This window comes from Marmota monax, unplaced genomic scaffold (assembly GCF_021218885.2).
Source record: "Marmota monax isolate L192 unplaced genomic scaffold, Marmota_monax_Labrador192_F-V1.1 WCK01_AAM20220418_F8-fsc00102, whole genome shotgun sequence".
NCBI classification, from domain to species: Eukaryota; Metazoa; Chordata; class Mammalia; order Rodentia; family Sciuridae; genus Marmota; species Marmota monax.
Window position 1 is genome coordinate 683,429 of NW_026692494.1, and position 22,230 is coordinate 705,658.

Genomic DNA, 22,230 nt, shown 5'->3' on the forward strand with positions numbered 1-22,230 from the left:
CTCACCAGCTGAAGCAGGAGGCTCCCAAGTTCAATGCCAGCCTTGGAAAATTAGCAAGTCTATCTTTCAACATAAAAATAAAATGCCTGGGAATATAATCAATGGCTGAGTACTTCTGCATTCAAATGCCAGTGTCAGAGTAATAACTGAAAATCTGTTGCAAGTTTTATAAACCATAGTCACCCTTCAGTGCTGTAAATCATCAAAACTTATTCACCCACCTACCTGCACTTTGGTACCTTCTGTCTGACCTCTTGTTTTCTCCTGTCTCCCTCCAGTCCTGGCCTCTAGTGATCACTACTCTACTCTCACTTTTCATGACCTCAATTTTCTAGCCTCCACATATCAGTGAGAATAAGCAGTATTCTTTTTTCAGATTGGCTTATTTTACTTTCTCTTATTTCCACCAGCATGCATAGGTCTAGAATAGTTTCATTTTGGCATGGCACACCTTGTCCAGTAACATATTTGCACACCGGCTTTTAGAATTTTTCAGTCTTGCAGATTTTCTGTCTCAGCTATGATAGGGTGTGGAAATACTATGTGAGGATGGCTGGGAGTTCATCACCACACATCAAAGTATTAGAAGGGCCAGACACTGAGGGGCCGGGCAGGCACAGTAACACTTGAAGGTGTAGCCCGTTATTCTTGTTATAAAGATCAGATGGTAGCTTGGCATAGTGGGGCACACCTATCATTCCCTTTCCTGGAGGCTTAGGAAGGAGAATTGCAAACTGAAGGCTAGCCTGGGCTATGTAGTGATACACTGTCTCCAAATGGAAAATACAAAGTGAGGGAGGGAGGTGTAGGTCTCCGATGCAGGAGCCCAGGGTCAGCACCAAGTAACACTTAAACAAAATTGTGGGAGGTGGGAATTTACACTTTGGGGGTAATGTTTGTATAATAGGCAAAATATAGACTCAGACTACCTTTTAATAATGTCATTCACTATAGGAACATAAGAAAAATGATGAATCACCATTCAAAAAGAAACAATAGCAAATCTAGAAGCCAATGAATTAAAATTATATAAGCCCCAAATGAATTCTTTGAAGCAGACTTAAAATATTCGAATAAATGAATGAATAAGTCATTTCTTACAATAAGGTACTAGAGCATGTAAGATTATAATTCTTAGCAATACCTGAAATCAGAAAAGATTATCATACTCAGAAAAAATGATGTGATCGACACACTGGAGATTTTATGAAAAAATATTGTAATTTTACCAAATTGGATGCTTTATTAAGGAAGTACTGTGGTTAAAGCTAGATTTAAAGATTGAATTCAACTTCATAGTTCTCAAACATAAATACCACATGTTTATTTTTGAAATTTGGTATTAGAAAAATGTATACATTGAATTTTATGCATTAGAATGTATAAATTCACTCAAGAATTAGTGGGTAAAGGAAGAATTGAGTAGGAGAATTTGAAGAGATTAATTTTCTAAATATTACTAGACTTTAAGTCATGGACCAAAGTCCTCTGTCCCACACTGATCTCTGTGTGTTCCATTGCCACTGTGTCCCTGTCCTACAGCAGGGTCTTCAACAACATGGAGCCAGAAAATCTAACATGGGTTGCAGAATCCCTCCTCCTGGGACCCTTAGAGGTCCCAGAGCTGCAGCCCATCCTCTTTGGCCTGCTACTGACATGTACTTGGTCACTGTTGTTGGGAACCTGCTCATCATCCTGGCCACCAGCTCTGACTCCCACCTCCACACCCCCATGTACTTCTTCCTCTCCAACCTGGCCCTCACTGACATCTGTAGCACCTCCACTGTGGTCCCTAAGATGCTGCTGAACATCCAGACAGAAAGCAAAGCCATCTCCTATGCAGGCTGCCTCACTCAGGCATATTTTTTCATGGTTTTTCTATGTATGGACAATTTACTGCTGACCATGATGGCCTATGACCACTATGTGGCCATTTGCCACCCCTTGTATTACACTGTCATTATGAATCCCTGCTTCTGTGTCCTGCTGGTTCTAATCTGTCTGCTCATCAGCACTGTGGATGCCCTGGTGCATGCTCTGATGTTGCTGCGTCTGTCTTTCTGCAAACACCTGGAGATCCCCCACTTCTTCTGTGAACTAACTCAGATCCTTAAGCTGGCCTGTTCTGATCCTCTCATCAATAACATTGTTGTATATTTAGCAACCATCTTCTTGGGCATTGGTCCTGCGTGTGGCATAATTTTCTCATATGCTCGAATTGTCTTCTCCATCCTGAGAATCCCATCAACTGGTGGAAAGTATAAAGCTTTTTCTACCTGTGGGACTCACCTGTCTGTGGTTTCCTTGTTCTATGGGGCTGCTAGTTGGGTTTACCTGAGTTCTGCTCTTACTGATTCTCCCAGAATGGGTGCCATGGCCTCGGTGATGTACACTGTGGTCACCCCCATGCTGAGCCCCTTCATTTACAGCCTGAGGACCAAAGACATGAAGGGTGCCTTGAGAAAACTCACCTTGGGGAACTTTTCTTTTTTCTGATATCTCAAGTATCCTGGTGTGGGCTTCTAGAGTTAGGCAAAGAGATTAAATATTGGGCATATGTTATGATTTTGATATGAGATGTCCCTGCAAAAGCTCAACTAGCAATGCAGGAATCTTAGAGGTGATGTGATTAGACTATGAGATGGTAACCTTATTGGTGAATTAATTCATTAATAATTTTAATGTATTAATTGTTAGTAATTATATGCAGGTGGGATATGGCTAGATGAATTTCATCACCCTGGACCATGTCCTTGAAGGATATAATTTGTCTCTGGTGTCTCTCTCCTTCTCCATCCTGGCTCCCATCAGTCAACCATCAGCCAAGAAGCTTTCTCTGCCAAGCCCTTCTTTCATATTGTTGTGACTTACCTCATGTCCACAGCTATGAATGTGGACAACCATGGATTGCCCCTCGGAAACCTTGAGGCCAAACTATACTGTTTCTCCCCTATGTGGTTCTTTTCAGTCATTTTGGTCACTGCAATGAGGAGCTGATTAAAAAAATATGCTTGAGTCTGACTTAATCCTGTTTTCCTAGCCAATGGTTAGTCATGGACTTTCAAGAAAATAGCTTTGTAAGAAATCCTGTTTTCCCATGTTTTACTCCATATCACAGACCCACTATCTTTTCTTTCTGAGTTCAGTTTCCACACTTGTGAAAGGGTCAGACAAGCATCACACATTGGTAGTTACTTAGGGACTATCTCTATCTTATACGTATGTGTGAGATACCTTAATGTATGATATTGTTATGGGCCAGGCTATATGGGCAATGACCCAAAAGACTCTGTTTTACCCTGAGACTCCACATCATGTAAGAAATGCTTCTCCCATGGGAACACCCTGCCTCTGTACCCATAGACAATTGCATATCATCTCATGTTTGGCAGCACAAAATGGCAATTCTGATACCATGTAAAATTATTCTTTTTGGTTCCCATTTTTCTTGGACAATGTACCCTGTCAGGGGTTGATTGTCTAGAAGATAGTAGCAATGCTTTTACTTGTACTCAACTAGGGTCATTTTGACCCACTTCCCCTTCTCCTTATGATTTTAGATCTCATGACATTTGGTTATGGTTTGGAATTATATCAACAGCCACTTATGATTAACATGGTTTTGGACTACAAGATGTGCTCTCAGACCCTGGGAGGGGTTCAAAAGGTGTAGACTTGTCACCTGTCCCTTGGTCCACAAGCTGGTGGATCCTGACCGCCAGCTGGTAAATAAAGTTTCTGTCTCCTTCTTTAAGATCAACTTGGTGATTTATTGCAATATCACCATAAAAATATGTACACAAAAACCAAATTGCATTAAGTAAGTAGAATTAAACCAGTACTTACTGGTGCATAATGCTGTGTTAGTAAAACTATAATAGATGTTTTCTTGCTTCAACATCCATTGTTAATATGATTTTATCAGGAAGTGTGGTTCTGGGGATTGAACACAGGCCCTGCACATGTGAGACACACCCTCTTCCCCTGAACCACTTAATCCTCACTAAATCACTCCTCACTTCACCCCTTTCCCTTTCAGTTATCATCAGTTTCCTTTTGATTTTATCCTCCTTTCTACCAGAATTTATAAAAAAAAATTTTTTTGGAAAAAAAAAATCCATTTTGTTTTCTTATGTAATTTATGTATGATGTAGAAATGCATTTCTCAATATCCAAACACAAGGAAGGTTCTTGCTTCCTGTTGTCTTATCTTCCCCTTTTTGCATTGTGGTCAAAAATGTACTGACCATAAATTTTAAAACTTTTTGTATTTAAAAGTTTGCCTATAGCTGTGCTCTCCCATTTTGACTCATCATTCATTAGCTATTAAAAGCTCAAAATATCCCTTGTCAGCTTCAGAGAGCAGGTGCATTATTAAGGCCAGGATGCACTTACCATGGCTTTCCAAGGACAAATATCACAAAAGATAAAAATTGTTAAGGAGACAGGGAAATGACAAATTCCCAGGGCCCTCAACATGCTCCTTGCCCTGGGTTCTCTCCTGTTTCCCTCCTGTGTCTTCCTTAACAGCTGCAGCAGATCCTCCTGATCCCAAGGTATCTGCATGCTGGGCTCCAGCGTGACTGGCTGACCAGTCCTGCCTCAAAGTTGAAGTCCCCACAGAGGGGAAAACACACCTTTGAAATGCACCTAATGCCAATGGACATGTCTATACCATAGTGCACCTTGCCAACACCCTTTTCACATGAGTAAAACTAGCTTTTTTGGGGGGAAGGCATCCTGACCCTGCTGCTGTGTCTCTCTTCTCAAATAGTAACCCTAATAAAATCCTTGCCTGCATGTCTGCTTGCATGGTTTGCTTTCATTTCTACCATCACAAAATCAAAACCCCCCACCTAGCATCACATAGTGGAGACCACATTAGTCGAAGGATCCTGAGAATGACCAGACGACCATAAACCACCTTGTTATCCCTAGACTGATGGCCACCCTTGGAACTTTCCCACACCCACCCTTGTGAGAAATAGAAAGTGCCATGGTCCATTTTCAAAACACCGTAGTTACCTTTAAATTTGAAATTACTGGCAATATTAAAAAATGATAAAACAAAAACCAAAAAACCAGGCTGAGCAGAAATAGAACAGAGTGGTTACTGGCAGATAATACCAGAGTGTGGCAAATTCAGAGGCCACACAAACAGGACGCAGAAAGGGACCAGCCTGACCAACAGAAATCAATTGCGTGGTACCAAGATGTACTCACCCCAGAAAAGGTCTTCCTTCCACAAGAGAATGAAGAGAGGTGGGGACAACAAAAGTTTCATTTCTTAAAATAGCCCAATAGGAGCAGCAAAACCTAGGGTTTGACTCTGAGATTTGGATACAAACCTTGCTGTTCCACCAGGGGCAACTTATTTTTTAAAATGGCATGTCATTTTTCTTTCTTTCCTTTTTATTTTATTTTATTTTTTATTCTAATTTGTTATATATGACAGCAGAATGGATTACGATTCATAATACACATATAGGGCACAATTTTTCATGTCTCTGGTTATATACAAAGAGTCACACTATTCGTGCCTTCAAACATGAACTTAGGGTAATGATGTCCATCTCACTCCACCATCTTTCCTATCCCCATGCCCTCTTGCTTCCCCTCCTACCCCTTTGCCCTATCTAAAGTTCATCTAATGCTTCCTTGCTCCCTCTCCCTACCCCACTATGAATCAGCCTCCTTATATCAGAGAAAACATTTGGCATTTGGTTATTTGGGATTGGCTAACTTCACTTAGCATTATATTCTCCAACTCCATCCATTTACCTGCAAATGCCATGATTTTATTTTCTTTTATTGCTGAGTAATATTCCATTGTGTATATATGCCACATTTTTTTATCCATTCATCTACTGAAGGACATCTGGGTTGGCGCCACAATTTAGCTATTGTGAATTGTGCTGCTATAAACATTGATATGCCTATGTTCCTGAAATATGCTGTTTTTAAGTCCTTTGGGTATAAACCAAGGAGTGGGATAGCTGGGTCAAATTCCAAGTTTTTCTGAGGAATCTCCATACTGCTTTTCAGATAGTTGCACCAATTGGCAGTCCCACCAGCAATGTATGAGTGTGCCTTTTTCCCCACATCCTCACCAACACTTATTGTTGTATTTGTTCTTGCTAGCTGCCATTCTGACTGGAGACATGTCATTTTTCTTCTTTTGTCTTTTCCCTCTTCCTTTCACTAGCTGTGAGGAAAACAAGATTCACATTATTCTTGTCCAAAACACAATTATCTGATCTTCCAATTACAGACCACCCCCACAAAGAAATCATGGACCTGGAAGTGGCAGAAGAGCTCTCTCCAGGTTAAAGTTGGACATAATGATACCCACTGATCATATCTGGAGAGGGGGACCCCTGCATCCCTTCTAAAGCCCTCTGTCACCAGCTCAAGGCCCCAGTATCTGGAAATTAGGGTCACATATCCTGAACTGCAAGGTGTTCTCTTGCCTATACAGACCTGATTGAAGACCTTACCCCATTTTCTCCAATTGGTTGTCTTAAGATACCTGATTAGAATATTTTCCAACAGCCCCACCCCCATTGGTTACTTTAGAAAACCTAATTAGAATACTATCCACTTTATTTCCATTGGCCATTTAACAATTTGAACAGGTGGCAAGAGTTGTCATGGTGATAAGTCTTCAGTGCCTGGAGTTGTCATGGTAATGGAGCTTACTGTAAATAGGGATGGGACGGACTGATCTCTTTGTCTTGTCCTGCAGCAGTTTCTTGTTAATACCCTGTCTCCATCACTTTAGTATCCCTGAACTCCTACCTAATAGGATCGAGCTTTCCATGTTACCTGGAGTGTACATCTGCTTTCCTAAATGAACCTCCATGTCTCTGACTGACATGGGCTAAAATTCTTTTCCATCATGTGTGTCAAGGACCCCACTCATCTCGAGTCCAGGCCTCCTCTCCAGTGACCCAGATTCTGGGTCTCCAGTTATTGCAATTCCTTAAAAGAAGCAGAATAAATTCCTTTTATTTGAAACTGATTATGGATTTCTTTAGGCTTGCAGACACCAAGAACTACTTAGAAGCAATGTTACGTTCATTACCATGCGGGAAGGACTTGCAAATGTCCGTGTTCTCCACTACTGGCTCTCAATGTGGAGTTCCTGGACCATTAGAATCAGCATCACCTGGAAACTTGACAGAAGGAAAATTCTAGGATCCTTCTGAAGATCTAGACATTGCCAAATTCTCCAATAGACCTTAAATATGTGTGTTTAATAAGCCCTTTTGGGATTAAGATGCACAGCAGTTTTGGGGCCAGAGAGGAATAATAATTTTCTTCTTTCTAGAGAATACTCACTTCATCATTCTTGGTCTCTTTTTGTCCCCTGTGGGTCGTTCAGGAAGGCTGGGTATTGAGGACTTGGTGCTTTGTTGTTTTTCTTTTTAATCTCTGACCCTTGGGAGCTCATTAGAATGGTTCCTGTCTTTTTATTTGTAAAATCATTCATCAGACATTAAAAGGATCAGCCAGTACTTTCATGCTTCTGTGTGTCATCAAAGATCAGTCTTCCAAGTTCCGGAGTGGAGAGGGGACCCAGGCGGTGAGTGTGTAAGCCCTGCCCCTGTGTGCACTCCTCCTGGAGACACCTCAGCCCCTGATTCTGAGCAGGACATGGAGGTGATTCTAACCAAAAACAGGCAGAGGAAAGGTGTACATCTCCCTAAATGTGCTAAATGTTCCCTGATCAGCAGCTTCCTGACTGAGGGAGAGAGAGGGGACAGGGGTGAGTGTGGGACTGTACCTGAGAAGGGCTTTCTCCGGCATGCAGAGGGAGACATGAGGGGTGGGTGGTTTCTCAAAGCTCCATCTAGCAGAGGAGCATCAATGACGCTACTCAGAAATGTGTTCCTTCAATGCTTTTTATTAATTAATTTTTAATTTGTGGCAAATAAACATAACAAACTTTACAATTACAACCAGTTTTAAGTTGACAATTATAAGGCCTGAGTCATGTTCATGATGTTTTGCAAACATCACCAACGTCCATCCTCAAGACACTTTTCATCCTGCAAAACCCAATCTCTGGACCATCCACACTAACTCCTCACTCTCTGCCCCCAGCCTTCACAGCCCCACTCCTCTTCCCCCTCGATGTGAATGTCAGTACCTGGTGTCCCATGGAAGTGCAGGCCAGCCTCTGCCTTTCTGTGGCTGCTCACATCACTGAGCACAGGGTCCTCCAGGCTCAGCCTGTCGTGGGAAATGTCCTTCTGGTGAGGGCAGTGGCTACTCTGCTCTACCCACATGCCATGTTGGTTGCCTTCACTCCTCTGTACCTGGACGCTAGCGTTTCTCCCACCTGCTGGTCCTGTGAATAATGCTGATGATATGGATCACCTTGGAAATCAAAGGCTCCCAATTGATTTAGCTCCTCAACTTCTTCACATTGAGAATGGAGGCTGAGCAGCTGTGTCTGGCCCTGACCAGCTCAGGAAGCCCAGTCTGTGCTGGTTTCTGATGAATGCAGCCTGCCACAGTCTATATATGCATAGACTGCCTTTTATCCCATTGTCAGCTCTGTCTTATAAAAGCTTTTTGAGCGCCTGATTCCTGAAAGATGGAGATTTAAGACAGAAAATAGCTCTCCTCTGAATTCCTCAAAGCTACCAGTAAACCAAACCCGTTTCCCTCCTCTGCCTCCTTCCCCAGCTCTAGTGAGCTCCCTAGTAGGGAAGTCATTTTTCCTGGTTCACTACAGTAAATGTGGGGTACACATCTCTCTAATACCCTGCTTCCAGTGTTTTTGGATAAGCAAACCCATAACTGTAATTACAGGATTGTGTGGTAACACTCTTTTTATCATGATTTATTTTTCAGTGAGGTCTTTCTAAGGTGCCCAGCTGACCATGAACTCCTGGACTCTAGAAATATTTCTCTGCCTTGGCTTCATGAGTAGCTGAGATAAATGCCACCGAGCCCCTATTTATTAATTTTATTTTTAATTTTCTGAGAAAACCTTTAACATTTTAAAAGAAATCCTTTCTCATTGAACTTTTTATTTTTACAAATATATAAGCACCATTTTCGTTTCAAGAGCCCTAAGTGAGTGTCAATGAAGCTCCTGTATCAGTATATCCAGGGGAAAGGGAAGGTTCTAAACAGAGCTGAAACTTTTCTCTCCTGTGTTGTAACAAGACAGCTTCTTCTTCTTACAACAACTGTGCCATTGTTAATAAAGTAACAACAGCAATAAATAATGATAATATTTCCAGACTCATCACAATATCCCTAGAACTGTGGACCTTTCTTCATTAATGTCTGCAAAGCTCAGTCCCTTGAATGACACAGCTGGACTTGGCTCCATTTCATTTCTCTGTCCTGTGTAGACTAATGTCCTTCTTCCTTCAGTTCATAATGCATCCTGTGGTCTGTGATCCTTTCAAGTGGCGCGGATACAGGCAGAAAGAAAAACATGCTTGACAGTCTCCCTGGTTCTCTCAGGACTCCTGCAGGCCCCTCCGCCACTTCCCTTGGGAATGCACATCCTCCCACGTGCACATCCTCAGATAAATACTTAAATTTAAAAATTCATCTAAAAATCTAAACAATTGGTGCATATTGTTTACACAGAATGGCGGACTCTTTGTGGTGTACTCATGCTTGCGTGAAGACACAATTTGATCAATTTCATTCCCCAATGCTATTCCCCACCTCCCATGGGTTTCTCCCAAATCCCCTTCCTCTACTCTTCTTGTTTCCCTTCCAATTTGTTTTCCCCTTTTAGCTTCCACATAGGAGATAATATATGTAATAATTTGTTCTCTGAGTCTCACTCAATTTACTCAATATCAGGCTGTCCAAGTCTATCATGTGGTACCACCTTTCTTTATCTTTATGGATAAACACTTGGGCGGTTGCCCTAATTGACTATTGTGAATCATGCAGCAATAAACATGGCTAATCATGTGTCTCTAAACCATGCTGACTTTAGCCCTTTTTGACCAGTACCAAGGAGTGCTGGATCATATGGTAGATGCATTTTTAGCTTTTTCAGGAAAACCTCTTTTATTGCCATAGGGGCTGGACTAATTTAGCTTCCCACCACCAGTGGTCATTCCCACCACCATAGGTCATTCATGCCCCATACCTTAGCTAGCACTTTTTGTTATTTTTTATTCTTTATGCTTGCATTTTGGCTATAAAACCAGATATACAGCAAATATTAAGAGAAAAAAAGGAGAAATACTTTCACACCTAGGTATATGCAAAGTCTTCCTAAATGACCCCATAGCTCAGGAAATAAGGAAGGAATTAATAAACATTGAATCAAAAAGTTTCTGTACAGCAAGGGATAAAACACAATAATGAGGAAACTGTCAGACTGGGAGAAAGTTGTGGCCAGCTCCTATTCTGAAAGAGGGCTGTGATCCCAGATGTACTAAAAGCTCAAAACACAAACCACTCAAATTAAAAAAAAACCCACAATAATCCAATCAATAAATGGTTGAATAGCCTGAACACAAACTTCTCAAAATGAGAAGTGCAAACGGCCAACTGCTACAAGAGAAAATGTTCAGCATATTTAACCACCAGGAAAACGCACATCAAAACTACACTGAGATTTGAACCTACTCCACTTAGAAGGAGAAGCAAGGAGCTTTTGATACATTAAAATTACACATAAAGAGCAGTATGAAAATTCAGTATATGTGTCAATGTACAGTGATCAGATGAAGGTGATTAGTATTTCCATAAGAACGTTTATCATTGCTTAGGTTTGGGAACCTTTGCAATATATTTTTTAGGTTCTTTATGAAATATATAACACATGGCTGTAAACCGTAGCCAGGCTACCATGCTGTAGCACCCTAGAACACATTCCTGCTCTCGACTCTACAGTGGTCCATGTTCCCCAGCCTCCCTTTGTCACCCTTCTTCCTCCCATCCCTAGATCCAGTGACCACCGCTCTGCTGTCTACTTCTATGAAATCAAGTTTTTTTAGCCTCTAAATATGAAAGGAAACATAGAGTATTATTGTCTTTTTGTGCCTGGCTCATTTCACTTTCTGTCATATCCATCAATGTGGATGGAACCAGAAGCATGTCATTTGGCCATGACACACTTTAGTCAGTCACATATCTGCACATCAGCTCTTAGCACTGTTCACACTGGCAGATTTCCTGACTCAGCTAGGATAGGGAGTGTCCGTTTCACAAGGTGAAGATGGCTAAGAGGACATCAGCACACATAGGATTCGTACAAGGGCCAGGTACAGAGGGAGCCTGCGTGTCTTAAAGGTGTGCTGGGTGGAATGCCGTGGACACGTGACACAAGGCAGTGTTGGTCTTCACCTGCATCTTGGAGTTCTCTGAAAAACTCACACAGGTGAGGGCCCTCTGGAGAGCTCTAAGTGTGAGGGATAATAACAAAATCATTGCCCTACGGGCACAGTCTGGAAACTTCTGCTCAGAAAAAAAAAATCAGTGAAAATATGCGTGTCTGAAATGTTCTTTCCAGACATGATCCACTCATCAGACTCCAAGCTTCCTAGAAGGCAAAGCAATGAAATAAACTGCAATTACAAATAAATAATTTTTAAAATGAATAAATGAACCAGACTTTCAAAAACACCAATCTACTTTTCTTTTCAGGACCAGAGAGTCATTTTCTTTATGGTTGCAATAGTTGTAAAAAAAAAAAAAAAGACACAATGTTGAGATTCATTCAGAACTATTAGAAATGTTTCTCACTTCAGGACCAAATCACAAATCATCATCACACACAGACGCACAGGCACACACACATACACACACACAGACACACACACAAAGTCAATGTAGAAAAAAGGAATTCTTGGGGCTGGGATTGTGGCTCAGAGGTAGAGCGCTTGCCTAATATGCGTGAAGCACTGGGTTCAACCCTTAGCACCACATAAATATAAAATAAAGCTATTGGGTCCACCTATAACTAAAACATAAATATTAAAAGAAAAGAAAAAGGAATTCCTTTAAATTAAATAAGTCATAATGGAATGCTTGAGATGATTGAACAATATAATATCTTTAAAGGAGTGATTGGATTGCCTCATTTCTCACAAGGAGGAAGGAAAAAAAACATGAGATAGCAATTTTGAGCAATACTCAACTTGGCAAGGATGGGCAGAGACAGAGAGAATGACATTAATGACAGACTTAAAATTCTTTAGGAAAAGATGTCATCAAACCAGGATTGAAACTGTATTAATAATTGAAGACCATTTAATACTAGGTTAAGTCAGAGCATTTAGGAGTGATAATTCGTAATAAATGAAATAGCATATATTTTTATTTTTGTATTGTAACATTAAAAACACAGTCATTTTATTTTTTAAATCAAAAAATATAAATTCTAGAATGAGTGAGTGAAGAAAGGAATAAAGAGTAGAAGCTGAAGAGAGGAAATGTTTAAATAGGACCCACAATTTTAAGTCATTACCAAAGATTTTTTTCCACCAAGTGATAACTGGGTGTGTTCCATTGCTGACCATGTCTCTATCATCCAGCAGATCTCTTTACCACATGGAGTCCGAAAACCAAACACTTGCAGCAGAATTCCTCCTCCTGGGACTCTCAGAGGACCCAGAGCTGCAGCCCATCCTATTTGGACTGTTCCTGACGATGTACCTGGTCACAGTGCTTGGAAACCTGCTCATCATCCTGGCCATCAGCTCTGACTCCCACCTCCACACCCCCATGTACTTCTTCCTCTCCAACCTGTCCTTGGCTGACATCTGTAGCACCTCCACCTTAGTCCCTAAGATGCTGCTGAACATCCAGACAGAAAGCAAAGCCATCTCCTATGCAGGCTGCCTCACTCAGCTATGCTTTTTCGTGGTTTTTATAGGCATGGACAATTTACTGCTGGCTGTGATGGCCTATGATCGCTACGTGGCCATCTGCCACCCCTTGCATTACATGGTCGTCATGAACCCCCGCCTCTGTGTCCTGTTGGTCCTGATCTGTCTGCTCATCAGCACTGTGGTTGCTCTACTGCACACTCTGCTGTTGCTGCGTCTGTCTTTCTGCAAACACCTGGAGATCCCCCACTTCTTCTGTGATCTGACTGAGATCCTCAAGATGGCCTGTTCTAATACCCTCATCAATAACATTGTGGTTTATTTATCAACCATGCTGTTGGGTATTGGTCCTGTGTCTGGCATAATTTTTTCATATACTCGAATTGTTTCCTCCATCCTGAGAATCCCGTCCACTGGTGGAAGGTACAAAGCTTTTTCTACCTGTGGGTCTCACCTGTCGGTGGTTTTCTTGTTCTATGGGACTGCTCTTGGGGTTTACCTTAGTTCTGCAGTGACTGATTCTCCCAGGAAGGCTACAGTGGCCTCTGTGATGTATGCGCTGGTCACCCCCATGCTGAACCCCTTCATCTACAGCCTGAGGAACAAGGACATGAAGGGGGCCTTGAGAAAACTCACCTTGGGGACATTTTCCATTTCATGAATCTGTCACCTGCCTTGCCTGTGAGATCTTAGACTGAGTCAAAGTGAGTCAGTTCTTCCAGAAAAATAGTACCTCTTGAGATTAGGAGAATAAAACAGCTGTGGGGGAATGAGACCCTCAGGCCTCTCAGTAACCAAAAAGGGCAAATGCCCTCCAAGGACTCCCTGTTAGCCGGTGGCTGGTTAGCTGTTCAGGGCTCATGGTGGGTGCCCTTCCCAGTCCTGTCACTCAAACTCACTCCCATGCCAGGGGCACCCCTGAGTCAGGACCCCTTCCCAGGGACTCTGAAAACATAAACCACATGAGGGTGGAACAGTTGAGGAGTCACAGAAGCAGCAAAGTCCAGGACCCTGAGGATGGGCTGTCATGGCTGCTGCTTCCCTTCACCCCACACCTGGGAGTCCTCTGACAGCTGCTGCTGCTCCTCCTCACCCCAGGGCAGAGAAGCTCCTGCAGGGTGTGGCAGGGGCATGGGGGAGGTGACCTCAGGCACAGTATGCAGACTCTGCCCTCCCTGGAAGTGGGAGTGCTCCCTGGGGAGGGACCCCCCCCCCACACACTGGGTGCAGCAGGAATCCTGACTCCCTCTGTGTTCAGTTCTCAGAGCCAAGGATTTAAGGGCGGGCTTTTAACACAAGTAGCTTGGTATTGAATCCCACTTTTCTATATTTTACTGTGTCATTTACTAACTAACTCTACTCTGATCTCCATTTCCCCACCTTTATAACTTTCAGACGCATGTCACACACTTAATAATGACTTGGAGGAATGAGTCTCTTACACTGGAATGTCTGAAATAATTCACTGTGTTGGATGTACATAGAAATTGGTCTGCATTCAACATAGACAACTTAAACAGTAATTTATGGACCTACAATTTCCTATTAATAAAATCATAAACTTCCTTACTTCCCCATAATTCCAAGTACATTATTTTGTGTTGTGTGTGTGTGTGTGTGTGTGTGTGTGCGCACTTCCAGCCTATCACATTCACTACTTATAAAATCAATTTCTCCCTTCACCTTTTTCCTTTCTTTATTTTCATCTTAATTTCGTCCACTGGAAAAGGTACAAATACATAAATTTGAATCAATACATTAAGATTTCTCATGTAATCCCTGTGATATGTAGAAATGCCTTTCTTAAAGTCTGAATAGTTGGAAAATCTCTTGTCACACTTTAGTGGCTTATTTTCAGCCTAGTTGTGCTGAGGTCAGAGAACATGCTCTCTGTATATTTTTACTCCTGTTGCAATTAAAAACGAGGCATATAGCACCTATCATAAAACATATGAAGTGTTTCTCTGGTGTTGAATAAGTAATGTCATTAATTTTAATGAGTACCGAAAGCATTATTCTATGTATGTCCAAATTGTTAATCATGTTCCAATATTGTCTGTGTCGAATTTTGTTGATGTCTCGTTGTATTGTCATGGAGCTATACATATTAAAATCACATAGCATCATAATTTGTCAATTTCTGCTGGTGATTCATTCAAAGGATCATAAGGGAGTTCTAATTCATAATTTTATAATGTCCTGGTGCATTGGATGTTTAATCTTTATGCAATTACTTTTGTTATCTATGGGTGTGTCTTTGCATTGAAATCTCCTTCCAGGAGCACAGTGCAGGTACACAAGCTTTCCTTGGGAGCTACAGGTGATGAGAATCCTGGATACTTCATATTTGCAAATGGTTGGCCTCCCATTCACCTGTGGTTCTGAGACCCATCTCTGTGTGGTCCCAGGCCAAGCAGGAGAATCCAGACTCTCATCCTTCACTCCTGAGTCTGCAGACACCTAAACCTCAGCATAAGACCAGTCCTGGTACTCAGCTTGCCACTGTGGGAGCCCCATACTCTTTTATCTCCACACTGAAATTTGTCATGGTCCTTTAAAATAAAAGAGCTTTAAATTTTTAAATAAATCCTGGATGTGGTAACACACAACTGTAATCCCTGTGATTAGAAATCCTTAGACAGGAGGATTACATTTGAGGACAGCCTCCTCAACTCAACGAGACCCTGCCTCCAAATAAAAAATAAATAAAAAGAACTTTTGATTGGACTCAGTGGTAAAGTTGTTCCAGGATTCAATTCCCATTAAAGAAATAAAAATAAAAATAAAAAAATTTAGTTGATTTACTTCTCATATTACAGATAAAGGAGCAGAGGAATACAGAGGTTGAATAATGTCCTCAAAGTTGCAAAGCTGCTAAGGGTTAGTAAATATTGGATCCAAATTGTCCAAAGTCCCCATTGCCCCACCCTCCTCCTACACCCAGCAGTATTGGATGTACAATCCATCGTGGGCACACAAAAGGGAACTCTGTTTATGGAATTGCACGTGTGAGGACTGAGATTACAAAGTACCTGCGCCTTGTCTCAGAGCCCTTTGAATGGAGCTGGGAAGCCTTCTAGGGTGGAGGGCCCATGCATCTCCTCCCCTGAATATTTGGGACTGGGCCAAACAAACTACAGGATCTGTAGCACCTGGACCCTCAGTTACTCTTGCTGTGCTCATGGCTGATTATCAACAACAGCCAATAGGCTTTCAAACCTATCAGTGACCATTAGCTCCCACCAATTCCAATTTGTGGATAACAACTTGTACAGTCGTGATTTTTACATTTTTAAACTCTATCCTTTTCCACTTTGGTCACCACACACTACAGTTGCTCCTGGCCCTTGGGTCTCCTTATATTGCAATTCCTAAAGGTCCTAAAACAAACATCCTTGACTGTGGCCCGATTGTTGGTTTTTCTGTGAGTTTGCTGACACCGGGATCTTCTGGACAAAGATAGCAGAACCACTGTCATGTATTGTGTCCTTGCCGATTTTAATGAGCTACACTGTGGGTTCTCAAAGTGGAGTTTCCTGGGTCAGCTGTAGCAGCGTCACCTGGAAACTTGGTAGAACAGAATTCCTAGGACATAGGCCAACCCTAGTAAGACTGAGACTCTAGGGAAGTACTAGCAATGTGTACGCTAACAGGGCCTCTCACTAAGTCTGAGGACCACAGTAGAAAAGCAATCCTTGTCTTTCTGGAGAATAGCCAACTCCTCACCTCCCTCTGTTCCCTAGAGAAGGGAGATGGAGGCTGGGTATTGAGAGCTCTGTGACTCTCACTGTCTTATATCTCTGACCTCTTGGGACTCATTATGGAGGGTTCCTGACCATTTCTGTGTAAGAACCACTCAGAATCACCCAATCCTCTCTGTCCTCTGTCACATGCAAGGATCAGCCCCCAGGATGTTAAAATAGAGGCTCAGAGCTGGTGAGTACTGAATCTTGGCCCTGCCTTGCCTCCTCCAGGATTCAGCATTCCCTGTCTTTTCTGAGCTGAACTTGGAGGTGATCCTACCAAGGACAGGAGGAGGTAAGAGCTGCATCTCCATGAATGATTTTAAATATTTCCCAATCTTCATGGGTAAGGGAGAGAGATGGGACTGGGGTGAGAGTGGGCCATTCACTAAGGAAGGAATTCCTTTCTTGACCCGTGAGAAATGAGGGGTGGGTTCTTTGTCAAAGCTCCACCAAGGAGAGGAGCATAAATAAAGAAAATCAGACAGTGTCCCTTTAACATTTTTATTAATATTTTTTTAAATTGTGGTTAAAATATTCGTAACAGAGGTTACATTTTGGCCATTTCAGTGGCATTGGGTACACTCAACAATGGTTCTGTGACCATTATCACCATCCACTTCAGGACATTTTTCATCTTGCAACACGAAGACTGTTCCTATACCCACGAGCTCTTCATCCTCTTCTCCCCCATTCTCCTTTCTGTCTTCATGGATTTCAACACTCTTTGTCCCTCATAGAAGTGGAATCACATATATACCTTTTGGTGACTGGCTGATTTCCCTTGAGAACAAAGTCCTCCTGGTCCAAGCTGGAGCCTGTGTGAGGGTTTCCTTCCTTTTACAGGCTGAGCCTTATCTCATTGTGTGTGTTTACCACATTGTGGGTCATTATCCATCTGTGCCTGGGCACTGGGGTCTCCCACCTTCTGGCTCTTGTGAATAATACTGCTGTGAATGAATGTGCACAATATCTCGTTGACACCCTGCTTCAGTTATTTCAGAGGTACACTCAGAGGCTGAAGCGGAATTGTTGGATCATGTGGTAATTATCTTTTCAATTTTTTCAGGAAAATTTTGATATTTTAACACAGTTATATAAAGACTGTTTTCTTATACTTTGGAATTTTCCAAATGTATAAGCTCTATTCAAGTTTCCAGGGTACCTTTTGAGGGTTAATGACCCAGATAACAGCCATTTGCTTCACTTGTTTTCTAGGTTTTGGGTAGAATAATGTCCTTCCTCCCCTGCTACACAACATCCTATGTTTTTTTTTTTGTTTTGTTTTTGTTTTTTTTTTGGTGCTGGGGATTGAATCCAGGGCCTTATGCATGTGAGGCAAGCACTCTACCAACTGACCTATATCCCCAGCACAACCTATGGTCTTGACGCTGAGGTCCAGTGGCCTGAGTGTCAGCAATGGCTCATCCAGCAACTGTCTGCCCAACCCTGGCAGGCGTGGAGGCACAGGAAAAAGTGCTTGACCATCTCCCGTGCTCTACTCCATGCACACCTTCCTTTCTCCACATCAGGTATGAATATGTGTCCTTCCCAAACTCACATACTGGGTTGAATTGACTCACTTTTTAAATTTTATGAAATTTTAATTAATAGACAATACTTGTGCCTATTCATGAAGTGCTTTGTGATCATATGTATCCAATGGGTCAGATCAAGGTAATCAGCATTCCCTTCTCCTTATTCACACATCATTTCTATGGGTTCAGAATGTTTGAACTCCTCTTTTATAGGTCATTATATAATATATGATAAATGGTGTTGCAATCTCTATTTACCCTACTATGCCATAGACCCCTAGAACTTATAGATCCCATGTAACTCTGTTCTGGTACCTGTTATCTGACCTCCCCATGTCACACCTGTACCTCACCTCCCTAGCCCCTTGTGACCCCTCTTCTACTTTCTACTTCTGCTGCAATAAAATTATTTCAGTTTTCACATCTGAGTGACAGCATGCAGTGTTTGTGTTTTTCTGCCTGGGCTATTCCACCCTGTCATTTACAGGAATATGTATGCAGCTAGAGTTGTTTCATTTTGATGAGAGTAGGACAGGGCACACTGTCATCAATAATGTGCTTACTCACCTGCTCTTAGACTTGTTCACTCCTGCTGACTTCTTGACTTACCCACAATGTGGAGTGTTAATTTTACAAAGTGAGTATGGCCAAGAGTCCATCACCCCATTTTTAATTATTCCAGAATCCAGATGTTGGAGGGACATTGAGCGAGGACTCAGTTTACTGGATGAAATGGCGTTAACAAAGTCCTCAGGAAGTGTTGGACTTTCACTAACCTCTCTGGTTGCTCTGCAAAATGCACAATTTTGAATGCACTCAGGAGTGCTGGGGGTGGAGGGGGCGTGGATAATTTCAAAACTATTGCCATAGGAACATTTTCCAGAAAGTAGCAATCAAGGAAAAATATAGACAAAAGGTTAGTTTCATAAAATACACAATGTGTTTGTGTGTTTCCAGACATGGTCCACTCATCTGGCTCCAAACTTCCCAGTAACAAAATAAATGAAAGTAACATGTCATTACAAAAGAAATAAAACAGCTCTTCAAAAACAACATCACTTATCTTGTTTTAAAGACTAGACAGGAATTTGTATTATGAGTGTGAAAATTTTTAACAATGGACAGAATATAGAGTCATTCAAACTTTTTAATGATGTCCCTAGCTGTAGGAACAAATGACAAATTGTAGTCTACAACAAGCAATTCTCATATCCAAAGCAATTCCTTCAAATCACACAGATTCCAATGCAATTGTAAAATACTATAAAGTAGGTAAAGGAAAAATGAACTGTGTCACTTCTCATTATAAGGCAGTAGAGAAAGAAAAATTACAATTTTCAGGAATAAATTTGGATAAAGAAAGAAATGAGCAAGAGAATTTGAAGGGAACAGTTGCCTAAGTATCTGTAGAATTTAAGTCCTGGACCAAAGGCCTCTGTCCAACATTGATCTCTGTATATTCCATTGTCCCCAGGTCCTATCTTTCATCAGGTTCCTCAACAATATGAAATCCAAAAATCAAACACATGCAGTAGAATTCCTCCTCCTGGGACTCTCAGAGGACCCAGAGCTGCAGCCCGTCCTCTTTGGCCTGCTATTATCCATGTACCTGGTCACAGTGCTTGGGAACCTGCTCATCATCCTGGCTGTCAGCTCTGACTCCCACCTCCACACCCCCATGTACTTCTTCCTCTCCAACCTGTCCTTGGCTGACATCTGTAGCATCTCCACCTTAGTCCCTAAGATGCTGCTGAACATCCAGACAGAAAGCAAAGCCATCTCCTATGCAGGCTGCCTTGCTCAGGTATATTTTTTCGTGGTTTTTCTATGTATGGACAACTTACTGCTGACTGTGATGGCCTATGATCGCTATGTGGCCATCTGCCACCCCTTGTATTACACGGTCATCATGAACCCCCGCCTCTGTGTCCTGTTGGTCCTGATCTGTGTGCTCATCAGCACTGTGGTTGCTCTACTGCACACTCTGCTGTTGCTGCGTCTGTCTTTCTGCAAACACCTGGAGATCCCCCACTTCTTCTGTGATGTGACTCAGGTCCTCAAGATGGCCTGTTCTAATACCCTCATCAATAACATTGTGGTTTATTTATCAACCACTCTGTTGGGTATTGGTCCTGTGTCTGGCATAATTTTTTCATATACTCGAATTGTTTCCTCTATCCTGAGAATCCCGTCCACTGGTGGAAGGTATAAAGCTTTTTCTACCTGTGGGTCTCACCTGTCGGTGGTTTCCTTGTTCTATGGGACTGCTCTTGGGGTTTACCTTAGTTCTGCAGTGACTGATTCTCCCAGGAAGGCTACAGTGGCCTCTGTGATGTATGTGCTGGTCACCCCCATGCTGAACCCCTTCATCTACAGCCTGAGGAACAAGGACATGAAGGGGGCCTTGAGAAAACTCACCTTGGGGACATTTTCCATGTCATGATTCTGTCACCTGCCTTGCCTGTGAGCTCTTAGACTGAGTCAAAGTGAGTCAGTTCTTCCAGAAAAAATAGTACCTCTTGAGATTAGGAGAGTAAAACAGCTGTGGGGGATGAGACCCTCAGGCCTCTCAGTAACCAAAAAGGGCAAATGCCCTCCAAGGACTCCCTGTTAGCCGGTGGCTGGTTAGCTGTTCAGGGCTCATGGTGGGTGCCCTTCCCAGTCCTGTCACTCAAACTCAGTCCCACCTACCTCCCATGCCTGGGGCACCTCTAAGTCAGGACCCCTTCCCGGGGACTCTGCAAGGACAAACCACATGAGGGTGGAACAGTTGAGGAGTCACAGAAGCAGCAAAGTCCAGGACCCTGAGGATGGGCTGTCATGGCTGCTGCTTCCCCCCACCCCACACCTGGGAGTCCTCTGACAGCTGCTGCTGCTCCTCCTCACCCCAGGGCAGAGAAGCTCCTGCAAGGTGTGGCAGGGGCATGGGGGAGGTGACCTCAGGCACCAGGATGCAGACTCTGCCCTCCCTGGAAGTGGGAGTGCTCCCTGGGGAGGAAACCCCCTCTGACAGGCAGCTGAGGCCCCTGCACTCCCACCTCTAGCCCCACCAGCCACCCCAGCTGGGAAGCCATTTTTCTAGTAATATTCAAACAATAATTCCTGTCCATCCTCCTACTCATTGTTTTCTTCACGCACTCTTTTAAAATTTTTTTCTTAGTGCATTATAATTGCACATAACAGTGGAGTTCCTAGTGTTAATTGTGATATAATTATACAAGCATGGAATTTAATTTTGTCCATTTCCACCCTCATGTCTTCCTCTTCTCCCACTTTTTTTTTTAATTATTTATACTACTGGCCTTTCTTCTGCGTAGTTGTAGTTTTTTTATTCAGTGCATTACGGATGCACATCAAGGTGAAATTCACTCTCATGTATTCACGTGTGTACCCAGGACGGTGTCCTCAGTTCCCTTCCACCATTCCTTTCTTTCCTCCTTCCTCCTCCCTCCCTCTCAGTCCCTTTCCTCTATCCTACTGATCTCTCTTCTGTTTTCATGCCACCCACTAGTTCTTGAGGGAATTTATTCATCATGATTCATAAAATAAAATGTATGCATTTTTCTAAAGCTAGAACACAAAACAATGAAAATGTGTGATGTTGTATTGGTTAGGAACTATCAACCACCTTAATGCTTTTGCTAAATCTAGCATTAAACTGTAGTCAGTTCTTCACACAGCATCAAACCTGGTTTGATGACATCAATTCCCAGAAAATCTTAACTCTGTCATTAACAAGATATTCTCTGTAGAAGGTTATCATTACAAACCTCAGATATTGCTGAAAATTACTTTCTCACATCTTATATATCCTCTTTGTAAGACATGACATGTCATTTAACCCTTTAAAGATATTATACTTTACAAGTCCATCAAGCTAGTCCATTGTGAACTGTTTAATTTGAAGAAATATCTGTAGCCAATAGAATTGGTCTTTTTTTGTGTTGAGAGCCACAGCCTGAGGGGCCCCAGCAAACTTCCAGCTGCCAGCAAACTTCCAGCTGCCGGCTGATGATTGGCTCACAGCAGCCCCAGCAACATCTAGCTGATTGGCTCCTCGGCCCCAGCAACATCTAGCTGATTGGCTCCTCTGCGGTGATGCTCATTGGACTGTTTCCCTGCCCTTTC

The 22,230-nt window shown here is 42.4% G+C and overlaps 2 protein-coding genes and 1 pseudogene across 2 annotated transcripts; all 3 read left to right on the forward strand.

The window, feature by feature from the left end:
* Positions 1-1,558: 1,558 nt before the first annotated feature.
* Positions 1,559-2,496, forward strand: LOC124092267 (olfactory receptor 7G3-like; annotated as a pseudogene).
* A 10,047-nt stretch (positions 2,497-12,543) lies between these two features.
* Positions 12,544-13,482, forward strand: LOC124092268 (olfactory receptor 7D4-like). Its single transcript, XM_046443731.1, has one exon. It carries the CDS (start codon positions 12,544-12,546, stop codon positions 13,480-13,482), a length of 939 nt encoding a protein of 312 aa, XP_046299687.1.
* Positions 13,483-19,606: 6,124 nt separating this feature from the next.
* On the forward strand, positions 19,607-20,545 carry LOC124092269 (olfactory receptor 7D4-like). Its single transcript, XM_046443732.1, has one exon. It carries the CDS (start codon positions 19,607-19,609, stop codon positions 20,543-20,545), a length of 939 nt encoding a protein of 312 aa, XP_046299688.1.
* Positions 20,546-22,230: the final 1,685 nt, after the last annotated feature.